The sequence below is a fragment of the Solenopsis invicta genome, chromosome 16, assembly GCF_016802725.1.
Source record: "Solenopsis invicta isolate M01_SB chromosome 16, UNIL_Sinv_3.0, whole genome shotgun sequence".
In the NCBI taxonomy this organism is placed as follows: Eukaryota; Metazoa; Arthropoda; class Insecta; order Hymenoptera; family Formicidae; genus Solenopsis; species Solenopsis invicta.
Window position 1 is genome coordinate 12,664,930 of NC_052679.1, and position 27,054 is coordinate 12,691,983.

A 27,054-nucleotide genomic window follows, 5' to 3' on the forward strand; every position below is an offset into this window, starting at 1 on the left:
CAACTGCCCGTTTGACGTTGGTTTGCGAAGCCGTCGACCACGCCTGACTCTTCCACGAGCGAACCCGACGATTCTGAGACACTCCACCGAACGGACACCTCCAAGGCCGAGGATCACCATATACGCACTACTAACATATACACTACTAAATATCATCAATAGTAAGTCATTAACAAATTTGTTTCTCTCCCCCTTCCCTATCTTTTTTTCTATTTTATTCTTTTTTTTATATATACTCGAATTAATCCTTAGTGCCTGACAATAACAAACGCCGGAACCGAACCCCCCGGGCCGCAAAACGCCTCCAAAAAAGAGGACATTGAGAGCGCGTGGCCTCCTTGACAAGGCCTATCACGAGTGCTTACGAGGAATAGACCGCAGCCAACCTCGAGCTGAGCTGGTTCCTCTTCAATCGCCTCCACCTCCTGTTCCCAAAGAGCCCGAGGTCCCTGAGGCCACTCAGGTTCTTCATCCCGATTCTCCAGGCCCTTCGAATTTCTTCTTATTTTCTTACAAAATAACCCCTGACTCCCCCCCTGAATCGGTCTTGACCATCTCGTATTCCCCCTCCCTCAGGAATTTAGCCCACATAACTCACCCCCGTACTCTCCGGCCAATTTGATTGTCGCCGAAGAGTACTATAATCACCTATGCCGCCTAACTCCTCCACAGCCCGTGTTCAAGATACTGCTCCAGTTTTTTTTCTATAAAATTCATTAATTTTGTATCGCAATAAATAATTATATTTATGTGGAGCACCGCTTAAATAAAGCGTGAGAGACAAAAGAAAGAGCCATCGATTTGGCTACAGGACATTGCCAATTATGGTAATGGTTTTAAAACATTACCATATAAGGCAATAATTTGCAGCTAGGAGCGAATTAAAAACAAGCGATTCTCGTTTTCACGCGTATATATAAGAAATAAGGCTCGAGCCCTCCTTTTGATATTTGTGCTTGGTCAGTAAATATTGCGCCACGCATCTCATAATTGTGTGTTACCTCTTGTTCTTACTTTAATTTCGATTGATTAAAGTTACTTTTGTTGTTAATATCACGTTATCGCCCTTCACTCTCTCTCTCCACACACGCCGCAGTTAATTTACGTTCGGCAAATATCACAACCCCGAACATTATCTTTTGGTCCTTCGAGCCAGATTTGCCGCATCCTCCAAAGCGCGTGTGATCCGTGTGAGTGTAACGGTAGCCGGTAGTGATAGTGCTCAACAGTGAAAAGTGAAAGACTTCAACATGAATATGGACACGCAAGCATTAATCGATGCTCAAACTGAGCTCTACGGCCGCATCACCCGTACAGAAGAGAATCTGAAGAAAATAGGTTAAAACGGTTTACACAAGGCACGGTGGAAGCTCGTCTACACTCTCTGGATTCGAATTGGAATAAGTTCCAGAGCAATCACGACGCGTTCCAAACAGCGCACTAGGCCCATCCATTGCAGCTAGCAACAATTATTTCAAGGAAAATCTTCCCGAACGGGTCGAAGAAATGGTCAACAAGCAACAAGGCTCCCTCCTTGATATGATACACGCACTGCCAAGCACAGCGAGCCAGAGAGAACGCTCCCCGCAGCATAAGAAAGCAGCTCCAAACAAAAGCTTCCGAATATCAAGCTGCCTTTCTTTTCGGGACGAATAGACTGGCCGGCTTTTTGAGATCTTTTCGTCTTGATCCTCCCACGCCACCCTATGCTCGCTGACGTCGAAAGACTCCACTACCTGAAGACTAGAGTGCAAGGTGAAGCCGAAGAGAGAATCAAAAATCTGCCGACCACTAGTGACAATTTTAAACGAGTATGGGCCATCCTGGAAGAGCGCTACGAAAACAAGCGCGTACTCGTGCGCTCGTGTCTCTCGACCTTCTCCATGATGTCTCGGATGAAGACAGAATCAGTTACCGATCTCAAGAAATTGGTCAACAGCATGTTGCAAACCGCGAGCACTCTGGAAAGCATCGGGCAAAAGTCTGCCTATGACAATGATTTTTTTATGCCTTCCGTCATCGAACTCATGAATTCACGATCCAGACGAGAATGGGAAGAAGCCACGGGTGACTTGAGAGATCCTCCTTCCTTTGACTCAAGAAGTTTTTGGAGCGTAGACTGCTCGCATTGGAAGCTCTTCAATCGTCTTCGGGGAATGCGTGCGCAACGACTTCCGTCTACGAGTTTGTTCTCGCAATCGGCTCGAGCAAATTTAGCACAGAAAACGAAGCAAAGCCAATGCACGCTATGTCAAAAGGAGCATTACATCCTTCATTGTAATGACTTCCAAAAGAAACAGCCTGCTCAAAAGAAGGAGTTTGCGGAGAGCAAGCTGTGCTTCAACTGCTTTGGCAACCACGCTTTGACAGAGTGTCCATCGCGGAAATCTTGCGCCGTCTGCAACGCACGACATCATAGTTCCATTCACGATGTGTGCATCTCTAAAGTCAGTTCCAAATTGACGGCTTCCTCCAGTGCTTCTCCAACGTCGCTTCATGTGCATCAATTCGAGGAAAAGAAAGCCGCAGTCTTGTTGGCCACCGCACAAGTAGGCATAACAGATAAGTATGGTGCTCGTCATACAGTTCGCGCATTAATCGATCCCGGGTCCGAGATTTCAATTGCAAGCGAGGCGCTCAACGTCTTCGCCTTCCGCGCTTACCCGCCTCAATGTCAATCTTCGGCGTTGGCGGGCAACAGACCGAGATGACAAAAGGTTGAATATCAGTAATTATCAGCTCGCTCACTACAAACTTTTCAATGCGATTGTCCGCGCTAGTCATGTCGCGAATCTCTGCATACAGGACGCGAGTGGATGCCACGCGCACGAAATGGCTTCACATCCGTGATTTACAGCTAGCAGATCCGGAGTTCATGAAAGGTGATGCGGTGAAACTACTTTTGGGCATCGATGTGCACTCCGCGATCGTCGAGGAGGGTCTGCGCAAAGGCGGTCCTCGCGCACCGATCGCACAACGAACTTTGCTAGGCTCGATCCTCTCAGGCATCGTCAATAATGCTATGCTGAGCAACTGTCATCTTCGACGTATTTCTGCCAAACGGACGCACAAATCACGGAGTTGGTGCGCCGTTTTTGGAGTCAGAAAGAGCCTCCCAGCGCTCCCCTTCCCCTGACCGACGAGGATCAGACGTGCGAAGATCTTTTCGTTTCCTCGCATAGCAGAACGCCTGAGGGTAGATACATCGTGTGCCTCCCGGTGAAATCCACGCTACCAAATCTCTACGAATCTCTACGAAATGCGACGAGCGGCGGTACGCTTGCTACAATGCATGGAGCGTCGTTTCACGGTCAATTACGACTTCCAACGGCTGTACCGCAACTTCATGGCCGAATACGTTGACCTTGGTCATATGACGGCGTCGTCGTCACCTCTCAAACATGACGCGTCTGCTACTTGCCTCATCACAGAGTCGTCAAGGAATCGACATCCTCCAAGAAGATTCGCGTGGTCTTTAACGGATCATCGCGCCTGGCCGATGGAGACTGCCTCAATGATCATCTCGCTACCGGATCAAATCTCCTGCCTGCACTGTCCGACGTGTTGCTACGATGGCGGCAACACAGATTCTCCTTGGCAGCAGACATGGAGAAAATGTACCGTCAGATTCTGGTGCACCAGAACGACAGAGATCTGCAGAGAATACTGTGGCGACCTGAGACGAACAGTGATCTGCAGGAATTCCGGTTAAACACCGTCACTTACGACTTAGCTTGCGCTCAGTTCCTGGTTATGCGTACACTCAGACAACTTGCTGCGGATGAAGAGATTCGTTTCCCGCACGCTGCCGTAGTCATACAACGAGATACGTACATTGACGACATTTTTACAGGTGCAGACACCCTCGACAAAGCACGACTATTGAAAGACGACCTGACTGGTCTCTGCGCCGCCGGTGGCTTTCCTCTTCGCAAATGGGCTGCTAATTCCGACGCAGTCTTAACAGACATTCCACTCGAGCATTGCCAGGTTCAAAATCCTCGAGCGTGGGACGCCGACGTCGAACATTTTACCCTGGGCCTGCTGTGGCATCTTCGGCAAGATTACTTCGCTTTTCGAGTACGACCATTAGACGCAGGGCAAGTAACAAAACGTATCGTGCTCTCACAAACAGCGCGTTTGTTCGATCCGATGGGCTAGCTTTCACCGGTGATTATAACTGCGAAGATCCTCATTCAGACACTGTGGCTACAACAACTTGAGTGGGATCAACCTGTCTCTTTGATGGAAGAACGAGTGTGGCAGCGATTGCGCGACGAGTTACCTTTACTCGAGCAAATACGCGTACCACGTTGGATACAAATTAGCACGGCGGGCGGTCATGCTGAGGTGCACGAATTCGCAGATGCTTCAGAGCGAGCATATCCAGCGGCTGTATATCTCCGGGTTACAGATCAAAAAAGATCGTCGACTTTCTTTTTTACTTCAGGCTAAAACCAAGGTAGCTCCAGTGCGGCCGGTATCCTTGTCTAGAACTCTGTGCGGCCGCTCTTTTAGCAAAGCTGACAGTTCACGTGACGACGGTCATGAAATTGACATCTGCGCCTCTTCATTTCTGGACCAAATCAACGGTTATCCTTGCCTAGATCAAAGGACATCCTTCTTGGTGGAAAACCTACGTAGCTAACCGAGTAGCAGACATACAACGGACGCTTCCCGAGGCTCGATAGCATCACATTTCAGGCAATTCAAATCCGACAAATTGTGTTTCACGCGGGCTCTCCCCAAAGAATCTTTTGGAGCATTCACTTTGATGGAGCGGCCCGACCTGGCTGACTGAAGAAGCCGAGTGCCCCTTCAAATAGGACTCACCGTCGCTACCATCGCCGTTACCAGAAGAGCGTTCGCAGATACACGCTACCACCGTTGACCCCTTAGAACATATAGTACTGGAAGGAGCATAGCCCTATCAGCCCCATGCATTTGATTGTCCGAGAGTAGATTGACAAGGATGGAGAGATGATGATCCTAACTTGTAATGCGCATGCTCCATACAGATGCGTCGCCATCCAAGGCATCTAAGCTAACCTTCAATTGAGCTTTGTAAGTATTGAGTTGTATTGAGTTCAGGACGCGTAATCAAAAAACCCCTTTGGAAGAATTGAACACTATTCTACGAAATTGTGACAATAATTATTGCTACATTTGCAAGGAAATGAGATCAGACGTCTACATATCACATGTAAGTTTAATTATTTACAAGATCTGTTTTTTAATCACAGAACAGAAATGATTAAATTAATTATTAAACAATATTTAAAGATTTGAATCCATCATACGAATAAGCAACTTTGCGAAAAAGATAATTATATCAGGCACAAATATACGAAACTTGTACTGTTCGATAACCAATAAATAAATATACAAATTATTATTTACATTTGAATGCGTTTTTATTCAGTTAATATAAATTATAATTTGTCACTTGTTACTTTAATATTTTTTTAATCATAAATTAGTTTTTTATTGACCTTTATACATATACCGTTTTGTGCTATAATTCATTTGCCCGCGCTTCTCTGATCATACGCATTACAAACTAGCATCATCATCTATCTATCTTTGTCAATCTATTCGACGACACTTTCAAGAGACTATGCTCCTTCCAGTATTATATGTTCTATGGTTGACCCTGAAGAGGATCAAGACACACCTCTGCTGCAGCGCTTTTCGAAACTACATCGCCTGCTGCGGGTGACCGCTTGGTGCTATCGTTGGCTCGAGGCGATCAGAATACGACACACTTCATCTGTTTCAGGTACTCCACTAACACCACGGGAAATCGAGGAGGCACGTCGTCGCTGGATACGCTGTGTGCAGTGCAGATGGTTCCGAGTTGAAACGCTAGCGCTTTCCAAAAGGGGTTCGTTGCCAAAACGCAGCTTGCTGGTGAAGCTGATCCCATTCAAGGACGAGCACGGAATCATTCGGGTCGGCGGGCGGCTTAAACACGCCGTTCTCAACCTTGACGAGCGACATCCCGTGATCCAGCCTCATTTCACAACGCTTGTAATTGAGCCTGCCATCAGAAGACCTTGCATGGAGGAGTGCAGCTAACCCTGGGACAACTCCGCCAACGATACTGGGTGTCCGGTGGACGCCTCGAGATTCGACGCCTCATCCACCAATGCATTCCCTGCGTGCGATGGCGGACGGCTTCTCCTCAACCTCCAATGGGTCAGCTTCCGAAGTCCAGAGTGACAGCATCGCGGCCCTTCACTCACACTGGCGTGGAATATGCGGGATCGGTGCTGGTTCGAACAGCAGTGGGACAAGGTCACAAATCGAAGAAGGCCTTCTTCTGCATCTTTGTCTGCCTTGCCACCAGAGCTGTTCATCTCGAGCTGGTGTCCGACTACTCCACAGATGCTTTCATGGTCGCTTTTCGACGGTTTGTCTCACGTCGCGGGATGTGTCAGTCGGTGTACAACGACAGAGGTACAAACTTTGTTGGCGCCGATGCTCAACTCCGAGCATTTTTCCAAACAGCAGTGGAGAACAACCGGCAGCTGGTTGAACTTCTAGCAAGCGAGGGCGTCGAATGATGATTCAACCCTCTGGCCGCTCCTCGTTTCGGAGGTAGAGTCCCTAGAAGTAGAGAGTCTGGACATCTGTTCCTAAAATGTCGATGATTATGTCAGTGTATGTACGTGAGCTTTATGTGTGTGTATATTTATCGTTGTGTGCACTTGAACGTGTTGTATGCTGTTATCGCATTGGCTAAAGAGGATTAAACAGGGATCCGTATTGGTGCCATTTTAGGTGCACAATTACGTGTATCCAATCACGTGGAACCACGAGATGTCCAGACTCTCTACTTCTAGGGACTCTATTCGGAGGTATCTGGGAGGCAGCCGTGAAATCTGTTAAACACCACCTCCGGAGAGTCATCGGCGAGGCGATCTTGACTTTCGAGGAGCTGACCACGATGCTGGCACAAATTGAGGCATGCCTGAACTCTCGTTCATTGCAGGCCTTGTCCGACGATCCTGCAGATCTCGCAGCCTTAACTCCGGGACACTTCTTAACAGGTGCTGCGCTAACGTCCGTGCCGGAGCTATCTCTTTCTTTTGAGCTTCTCAATCACCTGACACGGTGGCAGTGCCTGCAGCGTATGCATGACGACACTGCCATTCTGGAACAGATGGTCAAGAGAATATCTGCAAACTCTCAACGCCCGAACAAAGTGGTAGAAATCAAAGATCAACCCCGACGTCGGTGAACTGTGTCTCATTCGCGGAGAACAAACGCCCCCGAGTCGTTGGCCTCTGGCACGGATCACGACTGTACATCCTGGCGACGACGGACAGGTTCGCGTGGTCACCGTTCGGACCACATCTTCCTCATTAAAGCGACCGGTTACCAAAATCGTCATTTTTCCGAAGGCTAAATTCACTGTGAATCCGGCGAATGCGTGAATTCAAATCAATGAATAAATATATATAAATGTTTTGCATGGTCATAAAGTTTGTAATGTTTCGTTGACAATATACAACGAGGCGAGCGGCAATGTTCAAGATACTGCTCCAATTTTTTTTCTATAAAATTCATTAATTTTGTATCGCAATAAATAATTATATTTATTTGGAGCACCACTTAGATAAAGCGTGAGAGACAAAAGAAAGAGCCATTGATTTGGCTACAAGACATTGCCAAATATGGTAATGGTTTTAAAACATTACCATATAAGGCAATAATTTGCAGCTAGAAGCGAATTAAAAACAAGCGATTCGCGTTTTCACGTGTATATAAGAAATAAGGCTCGAACCCTCCTTTTGGTATTCGTGCTCGGTCAGCAAATATTGCGCCACGCGTCTCATAATTGTATGTTACCTCTTGTTCTTACTTTAATTTCGATTGATTAAAGTTACTTTTGTTAATATCACGTTATCGCCCTTCACTCTTCCTCTCCACACATGCCGCAATTAATTTACGTTCGGTGGATATCACGACCCCGAACAGCCCGATATTTCTCACTCAGGTTCCCCCGAGTTTGCTTAGCGCTCTTCCCCCTTCCCTACCTACGCTAAGCATAGAAGAAATCTCCATTCCTTCTTCTTCGTCACCTCCACGGGTGTGCGAAGACTTTTCCCTTCCTCTCTCTTCACCACCTCCACGGGTGTGCGAAGATTTCGCCCCACGCATCTCCTCCCCTTTTTTCTTAGCACCCCCTCGAAAATGCGAGGAGGGGTATTCAATAGAACCCGAAGAGGTTCCTGGTTTCCCTTTTCCCCCTTTCTCCTCACACGATTTTGAGGAGATTCCTCCGCCTCCTCCTTCTCCTCATGTCCATCTTTACAGGATCGTGAATGTGATCGATGAATTCTTCACCTTCTCAACATACAATGCCTCTCTCCACCCCCATGTCTTCTACATTGATCCCGGTCCTGTAAACCTCGAAGAATTAAGGGACGCCGTCGTTTGGGTTCCACAGGGCGCGGCTATCCCATTTTTTTACCCTGGTCATCCAGACCCCTACTTAGTTCCCGTCACCAGATTCCATTCCATGTTCCCTCCGTCTACGGTAGAGATAGAGGAACTGTAACTCACATGTACATCCGCACCGGCATAATCATCAGGGTTCTCCAGAGTGAACGCCATCATATAATCATGCACACATCAATATACACCCCGCTATACATACATATGTTTACGATTAACACAACAAAAACTTAAATTTGTCAATATAATGTGGAAATTTAGTTAAATATAAAGTAGTTAAACGTAGAATTAGTTAAAGATAATGTCAGAAATAATACGAAATCCTTTATAAACACTCCGACAATGTTCAAAATAAACTTTTATAAATTTTAATTGTACAAAAGATTTTTCTTTATTAAACAAAACTTTGTTTTTTTTCTAATTTGAATTTATTTTCTCGACCATAGACCCTACCACCATCCTTAGTTCTTAAAAGATTTCAGCACGTGGTCCGATCTTGGGGAGAGCGTTTAAATACGTTGCCCCGAAACAGGACTGTAAAGCGCAAATGGCGGGCTGGCCTTCTGTCATTGGATCCTGGTCAACCATTGACCTGAACGTCAGTGCGTTCTTTTCGTGTCACGCCTCATAATACGCGTGCACGAGCTCAGTGTTACATCCTCCCACTCCTTTCCCTAAATCCAGTTTATCGTAAGATAAGAATCATCCTCCTAAAGCCGGACGTAACTGTAGTAACAAGTTAAAAAGTTAAAAGTTAAAAAGTTAATAACTTTTAACTTAATTTAGTTAATTTTAATTGCATTAATTTTTAACTTTAACTAATTATTTTTAAACATTAACTTATTAACATTTTTCTATGTTAATATTTTTATCTGTGTATATGACAGTATAATACATCGGTATCATCCTGAGCACATGTAGAACGAATGTTTAGTGCAGGCATGGTTTACTATTGGTACAAATATTGGTTGATGACTTACAAGGAAAGTTAACTGAATTATTTTGAAATAATGTTCTTATTAAAATTTAGTAATTATTTTAATAATGATAAATTTCTTAAATAGGATTATATTTTATCGATATATCATATATGAGGTTATATTTTATATTACGTAAAATCATATTTTTAATAATTTAATCATAAAATGTAAAAGTTGTAAAAGAATACATGACTATATAAAAAACGATATTTCTTTTTATTTCATATAAACTCTTAAATTATAAATAAAACAAGAACTTTATTTGATAATTTACATTATAATTATTTTGCTATTTAAAATAATGCAATTTTTACGTACCATCAACTTTAACTTAATTTAGTTAAAAAAATTTATTAACTTACCCAATCCTGCAAATAACTAAGTAAGTGATGAAGGCTAGTTCATAGATTCAGCGGCATCAGTACATTTGACACCAGAGAAGAAATCATTTTCTTCAATAGTAACTATTTATGAAAATGTAGTTGTCGCGGATAATAAGAAATTACGTGTTGAGGGAAAAGATTCGGTAACGATAGCGGCACTAATAAATAATAAAATTTGCAAAATTGTCGTGAAGGATATATTTTATATTCCCGAACTTAAAGTAAATTTGTTATCCGTGCGGAAAATAACCGAAAGAGGTTACATAATAAAATTTAGCACAATTGTAAAATATAAAATGCGGATGGTGACTTAGTTGCGATAGCAAAGTCAATAAATAATATATATAAATTAGTACAATCGGATAACCCCGCGTATAATTGTAAAATAGATGATAGTTTGATGTGGCATAGAAGGCTCGGTCATTTAAATCGAATTAATATGAAATTATTAAGAGAAAAGCTTGCGCGCGGTCTTAGGTTTAATGATCCGGATGAGCGTCCATGTGAAGTTTGTGCAAAGACAAGAAAACAAGACAGCCAATAAAGAAAAATGAGTGGAGGGCTTCAAAACTCCTTGAACTAGTACGTTCAGATGTCTGTGGACCGATGAAGAAAGTTTCGGAGGTTCAAAGTACTTTGTCCTGTTTATTGACGATTTTTCAAGAAAATTAAGTATCTATTTCTTAAAAAATAAAAGCAAAGTTCTAGATGCATTCAAGACTTACAAGGTGTACGTCGAGAAACGTCACCGAATTCTTCTACTGCGGTCAGATAATGGACGTGATTATGTCAATGAATCATTTAAACAGTTTCTTTGTCAAAAAGGAATACAACATCAGTTGACCATTCCAAATGCACCACAGCAAAACGTGTTAGCAGAACGTAGCAATCGAACAGTAGTAGAAAAGGCACGCTGTTTACTTGTAGATGCAGGGCTTCCAAAAAAATTTTGGGCTGAAGCATGTTCAATGATTTATTTAATTAATTGTTCACCAGCGAAGAAACTTATAGACATTGTATAAGATTTGGACTGATGAAAAATTAGATTTATCACATTTAAAAGTTTTTGGTTGTAGGGCCTTAGCACATGTTCCCAAAAAACTACGACGTAAGTGGGATAAAAAATCAAGACCTTGTGTATTTTTAGAATATTTAGAACATATTAAAGGGTATCGTTTTTACGATGAGGAAACGAAAAAGGTTTTCAGGAGCAAGGATGTGATCTTTGATGAAAAAAGAACAGCAAACAAGGACAGTGAGATAATTTTCAACAAGAAAAGTGAGATGATTTCCAAAGTATCCAACGAGGAAAGTGAAATAATTCACACTGTATCCTCTATGAGTGAGCCTGAAAATCACGAAGAACAAGAGGTGGATGTGAACAATGTCTCCGAAGAAAGTTTAGAAATACCCAATGAAAATGATTTACAAGAGACAGATAATGAGATTGATGAGGTAAGCAATGATACAAATTCAATATCGGATAATAATCAAAATTCACAGATACAAGAAGAACCATCATCACCACGTCGCAGTAATTGTATTTCCAAACTAAAAAGATGGTTAGACTACGTTACGTTTAAAGTTTCAATGGAACCTACAGGAGAGGAACCTACAAATGTACAAGAAGCATTAATTAGTCCACATAATAAGAAATAGCGCATAGCAATAAAAAAAGAGCTCGATGCGCTAGAGCAAAATAAAACGTGGAATAAACTGTGCTCTTCGTCTAAAGGAAAAAAGATTTTAAAAACTAAATGGGTATTTAAAATTAAATATAATCTTCAAGATGGATCTCAACAATTTATGGCAAGATTAGTAGTAAAGGGCTATGAGCAAGTACCAGGGATAGATTATCACGAAACATTCTGCCCTGTGATAAGATTTAGCAGCTTGAGATGTCTATTTGCAATAGCTGTTGAAAAGGATTATGACATAGATTATTTGGACGTCGTGACAGCATTTCTTAACAGAGAACTTGATGAGGAAGTATACATGAACCTGCCGGAAGGATTGTAAGTGAAAAATAGCAAAAATTAATTATGCAGACTCAAGAAAACTTTATATGGCTTGAAGCAGGGGGTCTATGCTTGGAATAAAAAGCTGGATTGGACTCTACAAGAGACAGGATTTACAAGATTGGAGACAGATCGTAGTTTTTACATACAAAAAGAGTGGAGGAGTTATTATGTTTATAACAACATATGTTGATCTGTTCTTATTTACAAATGATAGAAATCTTAAAAAAATAATCATAGTAAACTTCAAAAAGAATTTCAAAATGAGAAACTTAGGCACTGTATCCAGAATTCTAGGGATTGATGTACAACAAGACCAAAAAAAAATAAAGAAATAGTACTGGATCAAAAGAATTACGTAGAAGAAATTTTGAAAAAATTCAAGGTGGAAGATTGCAACCCGGTGAAGATTTCACTGGATATGAATCAAAAGTTAACTAAAGATATGATGCCGAAGAACGAAACAAAAATTGAAGCAATGAAGAATATTCAGTATAAGGAAGCGCTTATATATCTGCATAATGTATATCTATCAAGCGACGTGGCCAGATTTAGGTTGTGCAATTTCAACTTTAGGATCCTTTGCAGAAAATCCGGGAAAGGCACATTGGTATGCGGTAAAACGTGTTTTGTGTTATATAAAAGGTAGATTTTAAATTAAAATTTAACGGAATGGAAGTCGCGAAGTTAGTTGATTATACCGATTATACCGATTATACCTAATTGAGCCGGAGACATAGATAGTCATCGTTCCACGAGTGGATATGTGTCTTTATTGGGAAATTGCGCAGTGTCATGGTGTTCAAAAAGACAACAAAGTGTTTCATTCTCAACAATCGAATCGGAGTATGTAACAATTACATTAGCCAGTCAGAAATTATTATGGTTAAAGTAACTTTTAAATAAAATAGATAGTTAATATGTTAATACTCCAACAAGATTGTTGTCAGATAATCAAAGTGCGCTTAAATTAATTTACTCTAATAATTATCATGCTAGGTTTAAACATATTGATACACCTTTGTTAAAGAAAAAATATCGTGTGATATTATAAATTTAATGTATGTGTCTAGTAACGAAATGGTCGCGGATGCACTTATAAAGCTTGTGACTAATGTGAAAAATGAATATTGTAATAACGATATGGATGTGAAGAAATAAATAATAAAACTTTGTGAAATTTAAAAGGTGTATGTAGTTTAATTACTATGTCTCAAGTTTGAATGAGGGAATGTTGGTAAAGCGATCTCGAGAAATACTGTATATCAACGATAAGTTATTAGATATGCAAGAAGCAATATTTTCTGTTTATGTATTTAATTTCATGTAATTTAGATTTCACTTAGCAACGTTACTCTCTGTATCTTTATGTCTGAACATTAAAAGGCTGTTACTCTTATTCGAAGTAATTTATTAATTTCTCGTGACGGGAAACTCAATTATTTTAACATTTTTTTTTACGTTTGTACGCATCTCTACTATCCTCCCCCCTAAATCTCAAAAACTAAAGAAATTATTACTAAAATATTTTTAAGATACATGTGAAAAATTTTGCTGTATGGAAATTGAACAACATATTTCAAAGAAAATCAAATCGATTCCGAATAGTTGTAATCGGTCTGTTGTTATAGTCATTTAATATATTTATATACAATAAATAATATAGCTAAATCGAAAATACATTTTGCTAAATGTGTTACAATAATTTTATACTTTTTAAAATGCACTTGTATTTATGTAATTTTGTATACATCCGTATTTTATATATTTATAAAAAAAAACTTGGTTTATAATATTTAAGGCCTTTTAGCCTCGTGTTAAAAAAAAATATGTAGGTATACATATGCATCTATAGAAACACAAAATTTTGAATTTTCGTATTTAGTTCGTACACTCCCGCTCATGGAAATTCGGACACCTGCATAAATGTTAGCAAATGGTTATTTAAAAAATTATAACATTCAGCTGTTACTCCTATAACCATTTCTGCAACTGTAAAGATTGGTAACAGATTTTGGTCCGCATATGGTCCGCATACATTGGTATTTCCGGTACTGTTAATATATTTGTACTGAATATACTACAACCTTGTTGGCAGAGTATATGAAAAATGAAAAAAAAATCTGTTGAAAGTTTTGACGACAAATTTATAACAAATATTAAATAAATATTACTGTTTGTTATTGCACAAATGTTAGTAATTTTCACGCAAGAATGCAATAATATCCCTTTGTCAAAATACACGACAGATTGGAAGTTGATAGCAGACAAATCTGTTGTATGTATGGTTGACAAATTGATGGCAGATAGTAAGCAAGCTTGTTATTACGAAAATGTCAGCATTTATCACACAAGAATGCAACATTAGTTGCGTTCCGTAAAGCGCAGAATGATCATAACATACTTCTTGTTGATTATCAAAAATTAAAGAAGGATAAAATGTTACATTACGCACATCATGCTCTCTTTACGAAATTTGGCCATTATCTTTTTGTTAAAACAATTATGCAACTAATTTATTTATAATAATTATAACAACTATACAAGTAAGAAAGCGTCATATATGTTTCTTTAGTAATTTTTCCCGGTAAATCAATTGGTGCAATCAGTTTTCCTCTACAGCCATTTTTAATAATTTGTTTAGAACAATTAATTGCAAAATTGACTTTTGCAACGTGCTCTTTACGTCAATAATGTTTTATTATGCTTCAATACTACTTCTAATTGTTATTTTTTGATTAATCTGGCCATGGGCAGGAAAAAATTTTAATTATTTATATTTATATTAAAAATATCTAACTAAATAATTATAGGGTTAGTAATAATGTTTGCGCGATATTCAAAACGCGTATTTTCCGGTTTAATTCAGCTTTACTTCCAATATAACGTTTTATTAACGATATCACATGTGTACGATTAACGTGTTAGCGTGTTAGGTTGTTATTCCGAAATCTTAGGTTCGAATACCGCCGGCGTCAACATGCATTTTCAAAAATTTATAAAATAATGCGTAATTGTAATAAGTGAATTAAAATGTTATATGTGAAACAGTGGATACAGATTAAATTATAAGTATAATAAAATTTGTTAAAAAAAAATAATTATTTTATTGGTCTCGGAAACATCAGATTTGATCAGTATTTGATGTCATTCTGTTAGCACGTTTGAAAACAGATTTGGTTTGTATTTGGCACTATTTTATCAACGCATTTGATAATAGATTTGGTTTGTGTTTGATGCCATTTTGTCATCACATTATTATTATCAAATTTGTTCTGATATTGGTTTCAATTTGACTTCAGATATGTTCGTCAGATTTGATTTACATTGGGCATCCTAATGCGGACACAGTAGGATATGGTTTTGGTACGAAATACGCTGGAATTTGGTGCCAATGTGATATCCTTTTGCGTACAAAGTGTTTGCTGGGCACATTATTCTTTTTTATTTAGAGTATCTGTTTACATATTAATATCAATTGCAAAAGTTTTATGAATTATTTGTAATTTTATATACCAAAATATATTGTTCTTAGTTATCAGTATAATTCATAAATTTCAAAACAGCTTTTAAAATATATTAATTTAGAGGATTAATGGAATTTTTTACTTCTAATAGTTTATCTGTTTCACTATCTATTCCCTTAAGTACAATTAATCACTCTTAAGGCGATGCTGGACAACATATATATATGTGCTCATTTTTATTCCGGCTTTTCTCTTAATTGGCTTTATTGATCTCAAAATCCTTTTACACGATTAAAGTAGTGACAAAAATATTTGCCAGAAAGTATAATTCAATACAAAAAACAAAAATTGATTAAAAAGTTATAGTTTAATTATCGGCATCTGCAGCCGACTCGTGACAACATGTGCCTCATATAAAAGTTTTAGACTTGGTATGTATAAAATAAGTAGTTTACGGCAAGTAGAATAAATAAAAGATACAATACGACACTTGCAGAATAATCCTAGAAGTTCTAGTATAAGAGAAAAGCCTGAATAAAATTTGTTTATGTAATTTTCACATATATTGATGCGAAGAGCATAAATTGCGTTCATGGTAGTTCAGAAATCCTGCATTAGAGGCACTAAAGTCCAAAAAACAAAAAAAGATGAGTGCGTTTGACAAAGAGCGCTAGCCTATTCCCCTCACTCTTTGCTTCACGCGCAACCCACAGTTCGTAGAAGAAAAATCTGAAGTACCGACGTCGAGTAAGTTTCACCGTCAGTCCAGCATCGCCTTAATCGATTTTGTTTGTTTCAGAAACGTTATTTTAAGGCTATTTAAATTAAATTCATACCCAGTCGACACAATTTGTAACTGCTATATAATTTAGGAGCAACGGTTTATATAACAAATATTTCATAATATTTACATTACAGCTATTTCTATCTACTGCTTCTTTCTATATAATATAAATGTGCAATTGTTACATAGTATTAACGTGACAAATAATGCCCCTATATTTAGTCAATATTGCAACATGATATTGTAGCAATATAAAATTAATATAATTTATTACGCATACAGCACAAAACATTGCAGTAACATTGTAGCAATGTTGCAAATTGCAATGCAAAATTGCGGAAATATTGTAGAAACATTGCGATGTTGAATGTTGAAGTGTGAATATTTTTTCAATATAGAATCGACCCAGATAGCAATGCATTCTTTGCACAAAAGGAGAAATACTTGTTAATTATAAGTTTCTCTTCGGTTGCAGTCACATTGTTATATCGTAACCGCTAATCTTTTTGTATAAGACTATCTAAAGGCAATAGGAAGGAAACTGTTTCTCAGGCAACTGAAGGCCAATAGTGTACGAAACTTATTAGTATAAAATTTCCAATAATTTGTTATAAATAGTTTTCGACAATTTTTTATTATATTTTTTTCAAATATAAGGAAATGTGTGCTAACATCATAATTGATTAAAATTATATATTTATACATTTTAATATATTTAAATGAAATATGTATGGTATACCCAGATAGCATACAATATTTATTATAAATATTAATAAATATTTATCATAACTATTTTTATAAATATTGTAGAAATATTTTATACATATTTTATTTACATCACAGAAAAAGATTATAAAAATATTTGACCAAAATATTATTAAAATATTTATTAAATATTTTTTAAAATATTTATGATATATGAAGAATAAATATTTACAAAAATATTAATATAAATATTTATAATTAATAAAAAAATATTTATAATAATATTTTGTAAACATTTTTATAAATATTTTGTTCATTTATAGTAAATATAAAAAAATTTATTCTGTTTTAAGAATATATATTATATGTTAATAATTTAATGATTTTTTGTTTTGACTGCCACATATATTTTTCTTATAATAGAATACAAAATGGTACTTTTGGCCGTGTATTTAATGTAGATGTACATGTGATGATACACACGCACACACACAAATAAAATAACTAGTGATATTGTTACATTATCGTTGCGCAGCTTTTTTATCTTTTTTTTATACTGTGCCGATATATAATCATATAAATTATAGATGAAATAGGTTTATGAATGAAGAAACCTCGATCTACATCCTAATGAGCAGACCATATTTTCTTAATGCGTTTTAATAAAAATTTTTCCGTATTTAATTTAATTATTGTATTATATTAACATATATTTTTTAGTTGCATTCTTATTTAAACAAATAACAAAAGTTATTCCAGATGCTATTCCGCATTTGTGAAAACTATAATTTTATACATGTTTATATAAATAATATGCTTTAATTGTACATATTTCATTTTTTCTATAAAGTATTTGATCTGATCTACCAGTTACATACACATACCAACATAAAATGTTCACAGGTCATCATGAGGGATCAGTTTGCAGCGATCACAGAGGTCAAGCAACCCATACAGCACAGAAAATTCCAGCAACATTGCAGCAACGTTGCAATGTTGCAGATTGCAATGCAATATTATGGAGACATTGCAGAAAAATAAATTAACAATATGCCTGCAACATCGCATGGCATATGCCAGTAATATTCCGGATTAACATTGCAATATCATAATTTTTTAATAAAGTAGTGGCAATAAAGAGCCAAAGCAGAATATTCGCGTATAATAATATATTAATTTAACTCATCCATAATTATTCATCCGCATTTACAAACTAAGGTCGGGCAACGTTACTAAATTTTCCGCTGAATCTCTACATTCCCTAAGAATACAACCGTCCATATATCGACTGTAAGTCGACTCATCCAAGTCAGGCTTTCAAAGTTGACTGCAAATCGACTTTGCATAGACGTCTGCAGACATCCTTCAAATGTTGACTCTAAGATGTCTAGAAAAAGGCGTGCGGTCCCGTGCTGTGTGCATCATAGCATTGTTAAGAAACATAAATATTTATATCAATAGGTGAAATAGGTCCATATATGAAAAATTCGATCTACAGCCCAATGAACAAACAATATTTTTTAATTGTTTTTTTAATAAAAATTTTTTTATATTTAATTATTGTATTATATTGATATATATTTTCTAATTGCATCTTATTTAAACAAATAACAGAAAAGTTATTCCAGATGCTATTCTGCATTTGCAAAATTAGTAAAAAAAACTATAATTTTATATTTGTTATATAAATATTGTGCTTTAATTATACATATTTCATTTTTTCGATAACGTATATTGACTTGATCTACCAGTTATATACACATATCAGCATAAAGTGTTCACAGGTTATCATGAGGAATCAGTTCGCAGCGATCATGGAGGTCAAGCAACGTTTACCGGAGTCGCGACTTGGATAGATGACCGCTTGGAAATTTCCGAAAAAATATTCCCAAATTTTTTTTTGCGAAAAATGTTTTTTAAAATGTTACACAAATATTGTTTTGTTTATTGGAATTATGTGATGTAATAATATTTATGTGAATATTTTGGAAAAATGGGATGTTTCAATGCAATATTTCAAAAAGTGAACATCTTAATGTTGCTGCAATCTTCCAATAATGTTGCAGCAATGTTTCGCAATCAAAATGCAATATTACAATATTTCAATAAAATTATTCTGCAATGTTCCTGCAATCTCTCTGTACTGTATGGTAACGTTCACCGAAGTCGCGACTTGGATGGGTGACCGCTTGGAAATTTCCGAAAAGAATTCCTAAGAATAGAATTTTTTTGCGAAAATTGTTTTTTAAAATATAAAAATATTGTTTTGTTCATTGGAATTATAACCCACACAGCAATGGAGATCTGTAAGATATACTAAAATTATTGCGGATATACGAAATATATCTCAATTTCCTGAAGATATCACCAGTATATTGTAATAAGTAAATTATGAAATTATTCCCATATAAGATATTCAGAAGATATTTTATCCTTAAAAAAATGAATATATTTAGTACATCTTAGAGATATTCTAAAGATGTCCAAAACAAATAGGATATCTTTCAGACGTCTTTAAAATATCTTGTTTATATAAGACTTATAAAATAATAAAAATAAATGTACGGGCATTTTGTATTATAAGAAAATCAGTATCGTGCTTTGAAAGTACGTAACATCTTCTCATCTATATGATCGACATTCGTGAACTGAATTCCTAAAGCGTATGTATCTACATACGTGTATGTATGTACATACAACCCATACAGTACAGAACATTGCAGCAACATTGTAGCAATGTTGCAATGTTGCAAATTGCAATGCAATATTGGTGAGATATTGTAGATACATACATGTTTCCATCTTTGTTTAAGATGAAAACATGTGTAATATGTTTCTTAACAATACTATGATGCACACAGCATCACGGGATCGCATGCCTTTTTCTAGACGTCTTAGAATCAACATTTGAAGGATGTCTGCAGACGTCTATGCAAAGTCGATTTGCAGTTAACTTTGAAAGCCTGACTTGGATGAGTCGAGTTACAGTCAATATATAGACGGTTGTATTCTTAGGAAATGTAAAGATTCAGCGAAAAATTTAGTAACGTCGCCCGACCTTAGTTTGCTAAATGCGGATGAATAATTATGGATGAATTAAATTAATATATTATTATACGCAAATATTTTGCTTTGGCTCTTTATTGCCACTACTTTATTAAAAAATTATGATATTACAATGTTTCCGAAATATTACTGGCATATGCAATGCAATGATGCAGGCATATTGTTAATTTATATTTCTGCAATGTTTCCGTAATATTGCATTACAATCTGCAACATTGCAACATTGCTGCAATGTTGCTGGAATTTTCTGTGTTGTATGGGGTAAATCTTTAACCATTGACTCTGGAATTCCAACTCTTTGACTGATTTGCCGGATAGAATAGCCTTCCCTACCGTAAAAGTCGTATGTGATGAAATCATATACGGTCATATATGATATTGTCACATGTGTTTTTGGGATACAATCGTATGTGCGTAATATACGATTCATATATCTATCGCATACGAAAAAAAGCGCAAAGTTTCTTTAAAATATCTACATAAATATGTATCATATTACGTCACATAATCCCAATGAGCAACAGAATATTTTTATAATATTTTAAAAAACAATTTTTGCAAAAAATCCATTTTTAGGAATTTTTTTCGGAAATTCCCGAGTGGTCACCCATCTCAGCGATCCCGGTGAACGTTGCTTGACTTCGAAGATCGCTGCGAACTGCTGATCCCTCATGATGATCTGTGAACACTATATGCTGATATGCGTATATAACTGATAAATCAGGTAAATATACGTTATCGAAAAAATGAAATATGTATAATTAAAGCATAATATTTATATTTAACATACAATATAAATTATTATTAATTTTAATAGTTAATAAAATAGTTCTTTTACTATTTTCACAAATGCGAAATAGCATCTAAAATAACTGTTGTTATTTGTTTAAATAAGAATGCAACTAAAAAATATATAAAAAATACTCAAATTTAATAAACGGCGTGCCAAATTAATTTTTAGTCATAACACAGTTCTAAATTGAACAAGATTTGAGTAAAGTATATAAAAATCACACAAACAATACAAGCACGAAGATCTAGCTGCAACCGTTGAAGGCATTCTTGTTCAATTTGTATTGATACAGTAATGGTCAAAATATCTATCTACTACTTTAAAAAATATATGTTAATATAATTATTATATTATCATATATTTTTTAAAGATTTTTGTATTATATTATAATACAATAATTAAATTAAATATGAAAAAATTTTTATTAAAAAACATTTAACAAATATTGTCTGCTCATTAGGATATAAATTGAGTTTTCTTCATTCATGAAACTATTTCGTCTAAAAGTATATATATAATTATATATTTTTCATTATTAATATCATTAATAATCTGTAAAAAGATTCAAATACTGCATAGATTACAAAAAATAAACTGATTTTAAATACATCGACAATATACGAGGTGTGATCAAAAAGTAAGGTGACTTTTCATTTTTATAAAAAAATATTCATTTATTCATCCAAAATTATGTTATCCCCTTCAAAATAATCCCCCTCTGATACAATGCATTTGTGCCAGCGCTTTTTCCAGTCGTTCCAAACCATTTCTGAAATGCACTTTTGGGTATTGCCTTGAGCTCCTCCAGCGATGCAGCCTTAATCTCCTCAATCGTCGCAAATCTTCGTCCTTTCATAGGCCTTTTCAATTTTGGGAAGAGGAAAAAGTCACAGGGGGCCAAGTCTGGTGAATACGGTGGCTAAGGCATGATGATAGTATTGTTTTTGGCCAAAAAAGTACTCACTAGTAACGACGTGTGCGCAGGTGCATTATCATGGTGCAGAATCCATGAATTTTCTTTCCACACTTCCGGACGTTTTTTTCTTATTGATTCACGCTAACGCCGCAAAACCTCAAGGTAATACTCCTTGTTTACCGTACGACCTTGTGGTAGGAATTCTTGTGATGCACAACGCCATGGTAATCAAAGAAAACTGTGAGCAAAACCTTCACATTCGAACGAACTTGGCGTGCCTTTTTCGGTCTTGGCTCTCCTGGGCTCTTCCACTGGGATGATTGGGCTTTGGTTTCGACGTCATAACCATATACCCATGTTTCGTCACCAGTTATAACCCTTTTGAGCAGATCAGGATCATCATTGACGTCGTTCAACATGTCTTGGGCGATGTTCATGCGACGCTGCTTCTGATCAAAATTAAGCAGTTTTGGAACGAATTTCGCTGACACACTTGTCATACCCAAAACATCCGTTAAAATTGATTGGCATGAGCCAAACGATATGTTAAGATCATCAGCTATTTCTCTAATTCGACGATTTTTCAACACAATTTCTTTCACTTCCTGAACATTTTCGTCGGTTTTTGACGTGCTGGGGCGTCCAGAGCGAGGTTCATCGTTAACATTTTCTCGGACCTCTTGGAATAACTTATACCATTTATAAACATTTTTTTTGCTCAAAGTTGACTCACCGTACGCCACTGTCAACATTTCAAGAGTTTTTGAACATTTAATACCATTTTTTACACAAAAATTAATACAAACTCTCTGCTCCATTATTTTCAACAGCAAAAAATCGCCGAGCACGCAAACACGAGTCTAATCTTTATGCCTCTCACATAAAAACAACACATGCTATATAGTCAAAACTGTGAACATATGATCGTGACGAGTGTACCAATACAAAAAAAAAAAATTTTGAAATTAGAATATACAGAGCGCGCGAAATTCAAAAAGTCACCTTACTTTTTGATCACACCTCGTATGTATATTATCCAATGTGTAACAGCCAAAATAAAATAATTATTTATTTAAAGTGTATATAATTATAGTTATTGCAAATAAATAAACAAATGTAAGATAATTTATAAATCGAGTTAACATTTATTGTTGTTATGCGAAAAAAACTCAGAAGACTTTTTCAGTGATAACTTCAATGATTTAATTAGAGTTACGCTTGGCAAAATATGCATGTATTTCGTATAAGATGTATATCGTATATGATGGATGTGCTATCGTATAAATATGAATATATGATTCTTATATGATTCTTATACGATAAATCCGCATGTTAAGCACGTGATTCTATATAATTTCCGCCCGTGATATGTAATTCGTTTGTGATCGCATAACGATCGTATGTCTAATAATGCGATTGCCATGTGGTCGCATACGAGTCATATAAAATATAAAAATCGTATGTACCTTATACACAATCTTATATGATTCGGAACATACGTCAAACATGTCACATGTGATTTCGAAACAAATGTCCAATAGTGATATGTAATTCGTATACCATCTGTCTAATCATGCGATTAGCATGTGATCGCATAGGATTCGTATAAGATTCGCATATAATTCTTATACGATCAGATATGATTCAGATATCATTCGTATACTACTGATATATTCACATACTAAATTTACGGTAGGGTTCTTTATGAAAGGAGGTTCTTTAACAATCCTAGGGTTCTTTAACAATCCTGGATCGTGTTTTAATACCTATTAGCTTTCTTCGTGGCATATTTTAGAAAAAAACTTAAATTCTATCCCTACTGAAAAAAATCACGTGACAAAATAACATGATAAGATCACGTAACGAGTCACGTAATGAAATGTTCCAAATCAGTAAGTGATTTTTAAAAATTATAAGGTTTGAAAAATCATATACTATAAAAAAATCATATTATGTTTAAGAAATTAGATAAATTTACATATGTATATACCATACATCTACTTAATTTTAAAAAATTGTGTGATTTCTTAATATTACGTAATTTTAAAAAATCACATAATTTTCAAAAATCACGTACTGATTTGGAATATTCTCATACAGCACAGAAAATTTCAGCAATATTGCAGCAATGTTGCAATGTTGCAGATTGCAATGCAATATTACTGAGACATTGCAGAAACACAAATTAACAATATGCCTGCAACATCGCATTGCATATGCCAGTAATATTCCGGAAACATTGCAATATCATAATTTTTTAATAAAGTAGTGGCAATAAAGAGCCAAAGCAAAATATTTGCGTATAATAATATATTAATTTAATTCATCCATAATTATTCATCCGCATTTAGCAAACTAAGGTTGGGCGACATTACTAAATTTTTATTTTCCGCTGAATCTCTACATTCCCTAACAGTACAACCGTCCATCGACTGTATATCGACAACCGTATATCGACTGTAAGTTGACTCATCCAAGTCAAGCTTTCAAAGTTGACTGCAAATCGACTTTGCATAGACGTCTACAGACATCCTTCAAATGTTGACTCTAAGACATCTAGAAAAAGGCATGCGGTCCCGTGGTGTTGTGTGCATCATAGTATTGTTAAGAAACATAAATATTTATATCAATAGATGAAATAGGTTCATATATGAAGAAACCTCGATCTACAGCCCAATGAACATACAATATTTTTTAATTGTTTTTTTAATAAAAATTTTTTTATATTTAATTTAATTATTGTATTATATTGATATATATTTTCTAATTGCATCTTATTTAAACAAATAACAGAAAAGTTATTCCAGATGCTATTCCGCATTTGCAAAATTAGTAAAAAAAACTATAACTTTATATTTGTTTATATAAATATTGTGCTTTAATTATACATATTTCATCTTTTCGATAACGTATATTGACCTAATCTACAAGTTATATACATATATCAGCATAAAGGTGTTCACAGGTCATCATGAGGGATCAGTTCGCAGCGGTCACGGAGGTCAAGCAACGTTTACCGGAGTCGCGACTTGGATGGATGATCGCTTGGAAATTTCCAAAAAAATATTCCCAAATTTTTTTTGCGAAAAATGTTTTTTAAAATGTTACACAAATATTGTTTTGTTCATTGGAATTATGTGGTGTAATAATATTTATGTAAATATTTTGGAAAAATGGGATGTTTCAATGCAATATTTCAAAAAGCGGACATCTTAATGTTGCTGCAATCTTCCAGGAATGTTGCAGCAATGTTTCGCAATCAAAATGCAATATTACAATGTTTCAATGACATCATTCTGCAATGTTCCTGCAATCTCTCTGTGCTGTATGGGTTTTATTACGTGATTTATGTTCACTGTTAGAAATGTTCGTAAAATTCCATCAAATTTAAGTTACTAAAGTAACTTAATTTTCCGAAATTGGGATGCTGAAAACGAAATTAAGTAACATTTAATGCAAATTTCTCTTAAAATTCCGATACTCTATCTCAGAATTACAAATGGTTTCTTAAAATTACTAAATGGTAACAGAAGTTTAAGATATCGTGACTGGATGAAGTTGCGCAGTGTACTCTGCGCAGTTTTTTTCCCGCGTACAACTCGGCGATCGGTAGGAAGACATCCTTTGCAATCTCTCAGTGGTGAGAAGTGGCCAGAAGTGACAGTGAATGATACAGTGTGCAAAAACAAGTGTCATTATTCAGAATTTTACTGAAAATGTGACATTATGTTATATAAAATGTGATGTATGTGATATAGTTTTCTATTTTAAAGATTTGATTAAGTATTATTTTAAAGAATTATAATGATATTATTATTCGGTTTATTAATTTTGATATATTATTGTTTATAATATTTATCTTGACATATAAATAAACATATAATACAAACAAAGTATGTTTAAACAAACAACTAAGTGTGTATATGTTATACACAGTATTCTCATTGCATTAAATGAACACTCAAAAACAACTTTTCATAACTAATAGTTTTTGATATACATTTGATACGTATGTATACTCAGTGGCTTGCATGGCATATAACATGTTTAGTTCATATTATCTTACTATTTAGGTGCCAAGATATATAATATATATAATATTAGATATATAAGATTTATTGCATATAAAGAAATATATAAGAAAACATTTTTATCGGTTTATTAATTTTAATATATATTATAGTTTATAATTATATATCTTATATTCTATATATAGATATATAGAATATAAGATATATCATTATAAACTACATATATATTAAAATTAATAGACCGATATAAATTTTTTTACCCATTGAAATTTTCAGTTAGAGATACTGAAAATTCCTAAACTAAAAAAATTTTAGTAATATATGTCTGAAGTTGAATTTAATCATTGTTACTGAAAATTACTAAAGTGTAACAAAAATTTCAGGTACGTGTGACTAAAGCTTTATGCAGTTGCTGTTTCTAAAATTTTTACTTTCGTATAGTAAATTTGAGAAACGGTAATTGCATAAAGCTTCAGTCACACGTACCTGAAAATTCCTACAGAAATTTCTAACAGTGTTATTAATTATATGACTCGTTATTTTATCATGTGATTTTGTTACGTGATTTTTTTTTCAGTAGGAATGAACTTAATTTAATTAATCTTAAAATAATGTTTGTGAAACAAACAAGATCAACTAAGAGTAATTAATTGTACTTAAGGAGATAGATAGTGAAACAGGTAAACTATTGGAAGTAAAAATTTTGATTGATTCTGTAAATTAATATACATTAAGCAACAATTTTATCGCAACACTTATTTATATCAAAATTTTGCACACCTTCAAATAATCATAACTTCGTTAAAATTATCGTATTCAAAAGTTTTTTTTGTTAATTAATATATTTATATTATTCACTGAAACTTATTTTGTTATTCTAAATTAACCGTGTTACCCGCCATATCTATAAACCAATATCGATATATATCGATCCATAAAAATAAATTGAGATCTCTCTCTCTCTCTCTCTCTCTCTCTCTCTCTCTCTACGCTTGCCGTACTACGGACATTTAAGTTCTTTATTTTGCCCTGAAAAATCTTTATATCCTGTCAGGTTATAAGTCTAGGCAGGCTTAATGAGGTAATAAATACGTTCTAATACGAAAGCTTTAACCCGTAAGGTAACCTTATTTTGAACTTTAACATCAATTCGATTACAGGATTGCCGATCAACAAAAGAATACGTCAACAAAATCACGACGACCGCACATCAATTGAAAGAGGTCGACTTTGACATAAAAGAAGAAATGATTGGAGCACTTTTGCTGTCTGGACTTCCAAGCAAATATAAGCCAATAATCATGGCTATAGAAAATGCCGGCATGACGATTACTGCTGACACAATAAAAGTAAAACTTCTTCAGGAGGTAACCGATTCAAATTTAAATGAAGAAGACGAACAAGGCACTGCTTTTCTAATAAAGACAAATAAAGGTCGAGGGAAGTAC

At 35.5% G+C, this 27,054-nt stretch overlaps 2 protein-coding genes across 6 annotated transcripts in view; one reads left to right on the top strand and one right to left on the bottom strand.

Annotated features, from left to right (window-relative positions):
- LOC105202528 (axonemal dynein light intermediate polypeptide 1) overlaps positions 1-27,054 on the bottom strand; it is a 141,919-nt gene that overhangs the window by 55,533 nt on the left and 59,332 nt on the right. The gene's annotated exons all lie outside the window — the stretch shown is intronic.
- Positions 1,668-8,837, top strand: LOC113004793. 2 transcript variants are annotated; one of them, XM_026139150.2, is made up of 2 exons: positions 1,668-6,600; positions 6,784-8,837. In XM_026139150.2, exon 1 carries the CDS (start codon positions 1,707-1,709, stop codon positions 2,709-2,711), a length of 1,005 nt encoding a protein of 334 aa, XP_025994935.2. In that variant the 5' UTR covers positions 1,668-1,706; the 3' UTR covers positions 2,712-6,600; positions 6,784-8,837. The 2 variants fall into 2 exon arrangements, with proteins under 2 accessions (XP_025994935.2, XP_039314907.1); XM_039458973.1 differs by having other exon boundaries at positions 6,846-8,837.